Source organism: Dendrobates tinctorius, unplaced genomic scaffold (genome assembly GCF_039654945.1).
Source record: "Dendrobates tinctorius isolate UK_male_01 unplaced genomic scaffold, ASM3965494v1 ptg000483l, whole genome shotgun sequence".
NCBI lineage: Eukaryota > Metazoa > Chordata > Amphibia > Anura > Dendrobatidae > Dendrobates > Dendrobates tinctorius.
The window spans coordinates 892,600-902,389 of record NW_027362144.1 but is presented as its reverse complement, the minus strand read 5'-3'; the positions used below and the strand labels follow the sequence as shown (position 1 = coordinate 902,389).

The following is a 9,790-nucleotide window of genomic DNA, read 5'->3' as shown; positions in this document are numbered from 1 at the left end:
GCAGGGGGCGGTTACGCTGTGGGCGTGGTCATGAGTCTCCGTCTTATTACTGGGGGTGAATGGTGCCGTGGAGGATGCTGGGAAGTGCTGGCGGACATGACGCCTCTTCTGCTTTCCGAGTACGGGGTGTCACACTGACCGGAAGTGGCGACGTGAGGGCGGAAGTAAGAGGAGAAGGGCGGAAGAGGAAGCGTGTCTGACAGGTGAGACCCCGGAGGGGCTGAGGAGGGAGCGGAACGGAGCCGCCGGCGGGGGGAGGACACAGCTATGTCTACACACCCCGCATATGTATACGCCCCCCTACATAGGTATATACACCCCCCCTACATAGGTATATATACACCCCCCCTACATAGGTATATATACACCCCCCCTACATAGGTATATACACCCCCCCTACATAGGTATATACACCCCCCCCTACATAGGTATATATACACCCCCCCTACATAGGTATATACACCCCCCCTACATAGGTATATATACACCCCCCCTACATAGGTATATATACACCCCCCCTACATAGGTATATATACACCCCCCCTACATAGGTATATACACCCCCCCTACATAGGTATATACACCCCCCCTACATAGGTATATACACACCCCCCCTACATAGGTATATACACCCCCCCTACATAGGTATATACACCCCCCCTACATAGGTATATATTCCCCCCCCCCTACATAGGTGTATATATACACCCCCCCCTACATAGGTATATACACACCCCCCTACATAGGTATATACACCCCCCCTACATAGGTATATACACCCCCCCTACATAGGTATATACACCCCCCCTACATAGGTATATATACACCCCCCCTACATAGGTATATATTCCCCCCCCCCCTACATAGGTATATATACACCCCCCCCTACATAGGTATATACACACCCCCCCTACATAGGTATATACACCCCCCCTACATAGGTATATATTCCCCCCCCCCCTACATAGGTATATATACACCCCCCCCTACATAGGTATATACACCCCCCCTACATAGGTATATACACCCCCCCTACATAGGTATATACACCCCCCCTACATAGGTATATACACACCCCCCCTACATAGGTATATACACACCCCCCCTACATAGGTATATACACCCCCCCTACATAGGTATATACACCCCCCTACATAGGTATATACACCCCCCCTCTACATAGGTATATACACCCCCCCTACATAGGTATATATACACCCCCCCTACATAGGTATATATACACCCCCCCTACATAGGTATATATTCCCCCCCCCCCTACATAGGTATATATACACCCCCCCCTACATAGGTATATACACACCCCCCCTACATAGGTATATACACCCCCCCTACATAGGTATATACACCCCCCCTACATAGGTATATACACCCCCCCTACATAGGTATATATACACCCCCCCTACATAGGTATATATACACCCCCCCTACATAGGTATATATACACCCCCCCTACATAGGTATATATACACCCCCCCTACATAGGTATATATTCCCCCCCCCCCCCTACATAGGTATATATACACCCCCCCCTACATAGGTATATACACACCCCCCCTACATAGGTATATACACCCCCCCTACATAGGTATATACACCCCCCCTACATAGGTATATACACCCCCCCTACATAGGTATATATACACCCCCCCTACATAGGTATATATACACCCCCCCTACATAGGTATATATACACCCCCCCCTACATAGGTATATATACACCCCCCCTACATAGGTATATATACACCCCCCCTACATAGGTATATATACACCCCCCCTACATAGGTATATATACACCCCCCCTACATAGGTATATATACACCCCCCCTACATAGGTATATACACACCCCCCCTACATAGGTATATACACACCCCCCCTACATAGGTATATACACCCCCCCCCTCTACATAGGTATATACACCCCCCCCTCTACATAGGTATAGATTCAAGATTCAAAGAAGCTTTATTGGCAGGACTAAATACACATTAGTTTTGCCAAAGCAGGTGTACAGAAGGGAATAGGGATAGGGACTGTAGGGATGTTGGGAAGGGGCTATAGGAAAGGTGGATGGGGCAGATCCAGGTTGGGGCTATAGAAGTCCATGGCATAGGGAAGTTGGATGGGGGATTGGGGCATATCCAGGGTGGGTGCCATAGAAGTCCATGGCATATCAGAGTTCTCTTTCTCGCAGTCTATGGCATTCGTTCACATATTGCGCTGCTATCTCCACTGCTCTCTCTTCTTCCCCAGCAGGATGTATGCTTTCTCTTCCTCCTTCATGGTGGTGAAATCCGGGAAGAGATGTGAGAGTCTCCTGAAGTGAGTGTCCCTCACTGCTGAGTACTTGGAGCAGTGTAGCAGGAAGTGGGTCTCATCCTCCAGGGCCTCCTGGTCACAGTGTTGGCACAGTCTTTCCTCCCTGGGCTTGTAGCTCTGCCTGTGTCGGCCGGATTCGATGGCCAGACTGTGGGCACTGAGTCTATACCGGCTCAGGATCTTGCGGTCTTTGGGGTCCTGGAGTTTCTCCAGGTATGGGGCCAGTCTGTAGTCTCTCTGTAGACTCTGGTACATGGTCAGTTTCTGTGAGCTGATGTCGTTCTTCCAGTCACTTACGTACCTCTCCTGGCCTTCGTCTACCATCTTCCTGATTCCGGCTTTTGTCAGGTTGTTGTGATTGGTTTTCTGGTCAGGTTGGGTTTGGGTGAGCTGTTCCGAGGGTCCTGGTTTTTCTGTTTCCCCTACATGTGTCAGGGCTTTATGGTGATGGGAGCTTGGATTGCTCCTACGTAGGTGAGCCCGGAATGACAGTGCCCTCTTTAGAACCGTTAGGTGTAGAGGGAATCTGCCCAGCTCGGCCCGGCAAGCACTGTTGGAGGTGCTCCGATGGACTTGGAGAAGGTGCTTGCAGAATTCCAGGTGGAATATTTCTGTTGGGCTTGAATCCCACCTTGACCAGTCTGGGTAGGTGTGAGGACCCCAGACTTCGCTGCCATACAGGAGGATTGGGGCGATGATAGAGTCGAAGACTTTTAACCAGACCCTCACTGGTGGCTTTAGATGGTAGAGTTTCCTTCGGATGGCATAGAAGGTTTTGCAGGCCTTGTCTTTCAGGGTCTCTATGGCTTGTTTGAAGCTCCCTGATCGGTGAATCTCTAGGCCCAGATAGGTATATTTGTCCGTTCCTGTAAGGGCGCAGTTGTTGATGATAAATGAAGGGTGCTGGTCTGATTTTCTCTTTATCTTCTGGAACACCATGATGTTGGTTTTCTTTAGGTTGACCGGTAGAGCCCAGGTGGAGCTGAATTTCTCTAAGATTTTCAGGTTGTCTTGGAGGCCTTTCTCGGTTGGTGACAGAAGCAGCAGGTCATCTGCATACAGCAGGAATTTCACCTGCACGTCGTGGAGGGTGAGACCTGGTGCTGTGGAAGATTCCAGAGCGGTAGCCAGCTCGTTGATGTAAATGTTGAAGAGCGTTGGGCTTAGGCTGCAGCCTTGTCTGACTCCCCGGCTCTGCTGGAAACAGGCCGTTCTTCTGCCGTTCACACTCACACTGCAGAGGTTCTCGGTGTAGGAGCTTTTGATAACATCATAGGTCTTTCCTCCTATTCCGCTCTCCAGCAGTTTCAGGAATAAGCCTGGGTGCCACACCGAATCAAAGGCCTTTTTAAAGTCCACGAAACAGGCGTATATCTTCCCGTTCTTTGTATTGTGGACGTGGCTCTGAATGAGGCTGTGCAGGGTGTAGATGTGGTCAGTAGTGCGGTGGTTTGGCATGAACCCTGCTTGGCTCTTGCTGAGGACGTTGTGCTCGGTGAGGAAACTGAGGATCCTCTTGTTCAGGATGCTGTTGAACAGTTTTCCCAGGTTGCTGCTGACACATATTCCTCTGTAGTTGGCTGGGTCATACCTGTCCCCATTCTTGTGGATGGGTGTGATGAGGCCTTGATTCCAGGTAGGAGGGAAGTAGCCGGCACTTAGCACAATATTGAAGAGTTTAACCATTGCGGCCTGTATTTCTGGTGGGCTGCACTTCAGCATTTCTGGTAGGATTCCATCCAGGCCACCGGCTTTTCTACATCTTATGGAAGAGATTCTCTCTGCTACTTCCTGTAATGTAATAGGTGCATCCACGGGGTTTTGGAAATTTTTTACTTTTTCCTCCATTGCTTTTAGTTTTGCCATTATGCTTTCCTGTTCTTGGCTTAGTTCTTCCTTTGGAATCTCTTTATAGAGGTCTCTGAAGTACTGGAGCCAGATGTTGCCATTTTGGATATGGATGTTGTCTTTCTTGTCTTTTGTGCCCATGTGGTTCCATAGTTCCCAGAAGGAGTTGTCTTGGAGGGCGTCTTGGAGTTGGTTAAGTTTGGTGGAGATGTAACTCTGCTTCTTCCTCCTGAGGATGGTTTTGTACTGCCTTTGTATGGTTTCATAGGCTTCCCTCATACTCGGGTGGTTGGGGTCTCTGTGTTTCTTGTTTGAGGCTGTTCTCAGGGTCTTCCGTACGGCTTTACATTCTCTGTCAAACCATCCATTGATCTGTTTTTCTTTTGGTCTCTTGTAGTTGACTTTTTTAAGGTCGGACAGTCTGGCCATTGCATAGAATATATTGTTGAGGTCTTTTGCAGCTTGACTCACTCCCTTTGGGTTAGGCTGGTACTCGTAGTTGTAGAAGTGGTGGAGCATCCGCTGTATTTCAGGTCTGCTGGGAGCCTCTTTATACTTTAATGCCGACGTTTTGTGCCATTTATAGGATGGAGGCCGGGTGAAGAGGCCGCTCTGCTGAGGCTTTTGAGTGGATGGTTTCTCTGTAGATTTCAGGTACAGAAGAAGTTGGTTGTGGTCTGACAGGTGCGTTTGTGGGGAGACTATGAAGGCGCTGATATTTGCCAGGTTCATATCTGTAATGGCATAATCTACTACACTCCTCCCTACATGGGAGTTTAGTGTGCACCTCCCTAAGGAGTCTCCTTTGGTTAGTCCGTTAAGAATATGAAGTCCTAAACTTCTGCATACGTTCAGGAGCTTTTTACCACTTTTGTTGACTGTACTGTCATAGCTGTTTCTCTCTGTGACTACTGAGTCTTGGCCGTCATTCTCTGCTCCAAATATGTAGATGTTCCCATCCGTGGTCAGGAAGTCGTTTTCTCTCCCTGTTCTTGCATTGAGGTCTCCAAAGATGAGAACTTTGCCCAGGCCCTGATAGTGGGCGGCTTCTCTTTGTAAGATCTCGAAGCAGTCTGGATTGAAGTAGGGTGACTCTGGCGGTGGTATATAGGTGGCGCAGAGATAGACATCAGACTGAGAGGTGAGGATGGAGCTGCTGATCCTGATCCATATGTGGCTGCCTCCTCTCTTCACCGGTTTGATGTCCTGGTGGAGCTCCTCTTTATGCCAGATCAGTATTCCTCCTGAGCTCCGACCCTGTGTGATGTTTTTATTTTTCAGGGCAGGGACAGAGATTTCCCTGTATCCGATGGGCACCAGAGATTCGTCTTCGGCTCTGGTCCATGTTTCCAGGAGGATCTGAATGTCTATATTTCTCAGTCTTTGTATAAAGTCAGGGTCATTTGTTTTACATCCAAAGGCCGAGGTGTTGAGACCCTGAATATTCCAGCTGCTGATTGTAAGTGAGGTCATTTTTCTATATATCTTGGGTGTATATACTTTGTAATGAGTATGGCTGTGTAGGACACACCGGATCTCTGACTGGTTTATTAATGGTGTTGTTTCCGTCCAGTCACATTAGTTTCCTGCACACTGTGTTGAGTAGAGTCTTTATCTCCTCCATGTCTCTGCTCTGTATGCCTCTGTTTCGCATGTCTCTGTGTGAGGTCGGTGAACTCCTCCATGGTGGTCTCCTCCTCTGATGGTCCAATTTTGGGTGAGGGTGTATGTTTTCAGCTTCCTTTGATATAATTGTTGTTTCTTTCCTTCTTATTGTTGGGGGTCTTTTCATGGGATTCTGGCTGGTGTTGGCTCCAGGCCTAGGGTGGTCTCTGTTTAGTACAATGTCCTTCAGCTCTTTGGCCAGAAGGCTGACCCCTGATTTGTCATAGAGGTGATGGTGATTTATGGAGGGGTGTTGGGCCAGAATCACTCCTGGCACAGATTTCATTCTTGCTGTTAGGTCCATATTGATGTTCTGGATGGTGTGGTTGGATATGTCCTTTCTTGGGAGCAGAGATGACAGGATGATTTTGCTGTCTGGGAATTATTATTATTATTATTATTTATTGTTATAGCGCCATTTATTCCATGGCGCTTTACATGTGAGGGGGGTATACATAAAAACAAGTACAATAGTCTTAAACAATACAAGTCATAACTGGTACAGGAGGAGAGAGGACCCTGCCCGCGAGGGCTCACAATCTTCAAGGGATGGGTGATAATACAGTAGGTGAGGGTAGAGCTGGTCGTGCAGCGGTTTGGTCGATCGGTGGTTACTGCAGGTTGTAGGCTTGTCGGAAGAGGTAGGTCTTCAGGCTCTTTTTGAAGGTTTCGATGGTAGGTGAGAGTCTGATATGTTGTGGTAGAGAGTTCCAGAGTAGGGGAGATGCGCGAGAGAAATCTTGTATGCGATTGTGGGAAGAGGAGATAAGAGGGGAGTAGAGAAGGAGATCTTGTGAGGATCGGAGGTTGCGTGCAGGAAAGTACCGGGAGACGAGGTCACAGATGTATGGAGGAGACAAGTTGTGGATGGCTTTGTATGTCATGGTTAGGGTTTTGTAATGGAGTCTCTGGGCAATTGGGAGCCAGTGAAGGGATTGACAGAGGGGAGAAGCTGGGGAATAGCGGGGGGACAGGTGGATTAGTCGGGCAGCAGAGTTTAGAATAGATTGGAGGGGTGCGAGAGTGTTTGAGGGGAGGCCGCAGAGCATGAGGTTGCAGTAGTCAAGGCGAGAGATGATGAGGGCATGGACTAGGGTTTTTGCAGATTCTTGGGTGAGGAATGAACGGATGCGTGAAATATTTTTGAGTTGAAGTCGGCAGGAAGTGGAAAGGGCTTGGATATGTGGTTTGAAGGAGAGATCAGCATCAAGGATTACTCCGAGGCAGCGAGCTTGTGGGACTGGGGAGAGTGGGCAGCCATTTACTGTAATCGATAGGTTCGTAGGGGGGGTCACGTGAGATGGGGGAAAGATGATGAATTCTGTTTTGTCCATGTTGAGTTTCAGATATCTAGTGGAAAAGAAGGATGAAATCGTGGACAGACATTGAGGGATTCTGGTTAGTAGGGAGGTGATATCTGGTCCAGAGATGTAGATCTGTGTGTCATCAGCATAAAGATGATACTGAAAGCCATGAGATTCTATGAGCTGTCCCAGGCCAAAGGTGTAAATAGAGAACAGCAGGGGCCCTAGGACTGAACCTTGTGGGACTCCGACAGATAGGGGGCGAGGTGAGGAGGTGGTGTGTGAGTGGGAGACGCTGAATGTCCGGTCTGTTAGGTATGATGAGATCCAGGAGAGGGCCAAGTCTGTGATGCCGAGGGATGAGAGGGAATCTTAGTTGTGCCGTCTTTGCTAGTTGGGCCAGTTCTCCTGAGATCTGCTGGTGCTGGTCTGGCAGATTGTTTGTGCCGGTGTGTATAATGATATGGTTTGGGTTGGAGAACCGTGGATTATTGATGACCGCTGTCACCTGCTCAATAGTTGCACAGCGGATTTTTTTGACCCTTTTTCCTGGGAATAGCCGCCTTGTATTCAGGTATTTCCCATTTGAGTCCATTATGAGGACGGTGTCAGCACTTTGTGATGTTGGTGGGGGATGTGGCTGCTGATGGGGGTCTGTGCTGGAGATTATGCTGGTAGCAGGTTCTCTTCTCTCCTCTATGGGTCTTGTTTCTGGCTCACTTTGATTAGACTCCGGTTCCTCCATATTGGGGTTGTTTGGCCTCTCAGCCTCCTGGCCAGTGGAGGTCATGTCCTCTCCACTCCTCGTTTCCATGGCCCCCTCCTGGCTCAGATGTCCAGGTGTTGGTGCTTTCAGCTTTTCTATCTCCTGTCTCAGCATGGCATTTTCTTCCTGCAGTTCACACATTGCGGCTCTTATTTCCTGCAGGGATGACCTGTATTCACATTTCAGTTTGCTTATCTCAATAACTATGTGGTCATTCGCATTTCTGTCACCAGTGTTTCTCAGATGTTCTTCCTTAAATTGTACAAATTCTCTTTCTAATTGAGATAAACAGTCTCTGAGGGTCTGGGGTGAGGGGTGTGAAGCATTGGGGGCAGTGGTGTCTCTGGAGGTCTCTGTAGGCCTGTGGACATCAGAGGTGGCTGTAATGGTGTGGATATCAGAGGTGGCTGGGGTTTGTTGTTCTTTGTGGGATTGGGCCTGGAGTTTAATATGAGGGAACCTGTCTTCAAATTGCCCCAGATTGTCCTCAGTCCCTTGCACCAGGACGGTGCCACTGTTGTACAGAGTGATGGTGAGTGAGCTGCATTCGTCGTCTTCATGGTTTCTGACTCTGATCTGCCGGCTATTATTGGTATCAGACTTGGTTGTGTGTTGATATTGCTTGCACAGGGCGGTGGGCCAGGCCGGGAGATGCTCTGTGAAGAATAACACATTGGTTTTCCTTTTCTCTTCCTCACTAGATGTGAAGTCTGCATACAGGGTCTCTGGGTTTTCTCTAATTGTGGCAGTTTTTATGGCTTTCTTTGCATGACTGTTCTTCTGCCCTTCAGAGTGTGTTATCTCCACGATCTTAGACCCCCTGCTGCCTTGTGTCTCCGGCTCTCTATCAACATTTACTTTGTTCAGTTTCCCTTGTTCCAAATTAACATTTTCCATTTTTCTAATTCTTATTTCTGATAGTTTTAAGTTCTAGCAAGATTCTGAGTGTGGTGAGGCTGAGGATGGTCCTACCTGCGGGTGCTGTCCTCTGGATGTCAGACCTGGTGCTGCCTGGTGGTTGCTGTCTGTCCTCCAGGGGATTCTTGTTTTGTCCTTTGGAACTTATTTTTTCCTCCTTTTTCATAAAATCTTTAGTCCGGCTCCGTCCTGTTCACTTCTGTATTCCACGGGGATGAATTTTTCCAGGTTGTGCCCTAAAGTTTCCTCATTACAAGGTATAAAGTGATGAAAATTCAGGAGCTCATGTTCAGTGCTGCTTACTCCTGGAATGGTGGGCGGGGTATATACACCCCCCCTCTACATAGGTATATACACCCCCCTCTACATAGGTATATACACCCCCCCCCTACATAGGTATATACCAGTGGAGATAGCAGCGCAATATGTGACCGAATGTCATAGACTGCGAGAAAGAGAACTATGATATGCCATGGACTTCTATAGCCCCCTCCCTGGATCTGCCCCATCCCCCCCATCCACCTTCCCTATGCCATGGACTTCTATAGCCCCCACCCTGGATCTGCCCCATCCCCCCATCCACCTTCCCTATGCCATGGACTTCTATAGCCCCCACCCTGGATCTGCCCCATCCACCTTCCCTATGCCATGGACTTCTATAGCCTCATCCTGGATCTGCCCCATCCCCCCCATCCACCTTCCCTATGCCATGGACTTCTATAGCCCCCACCCTGGATCTGCCCCATCCCCCCCATCCACCTTCCCTATGCCATGGACTTCTGTATCCCCATCCTGGATCTGCCCCATCCACCTTCCCTCTGCCATGGACTTCTATAGCCCCCACCCTGGATCTGCCCCATCCCCCCCATCCACCTCCCCTATGCCATGGACTTCTATAGCCCCATCCTGGATCTGCCCCATCCACCTTCCCTCTGCCATGGACTTCTATAGCC

The 9,790-nt window shown here is 49.0% G+C and overlaps 1 protein-coding gene across 2 annotated transcripts in view; it reads left to right on the top strand.

The window, feature by feature from the left end:
• Positions 1-50: 50 nt before the first annotated feature.
• Positions 51-9,790, top strand: part of DQX1 (DEAQ-box RNA dependent ATPase 1) — a 60,824-nt gene continuing 51,084 nt past the window's right edge. Inside the window, exon 1 of one of the 2 annotated variants that reach the window (XM_073564734.1) lies at positions 51-203. Coding sequence is in view for 1 of the 2 variants with exons in the window: in XM_073564733.1 (XP_073420834.1) it covers positions 268-308 (41 nt within the window). In the remaining variant the exon portion in view is untranslated. The other variant, XM_073564733.1, reaches the window with a different exon arrangement.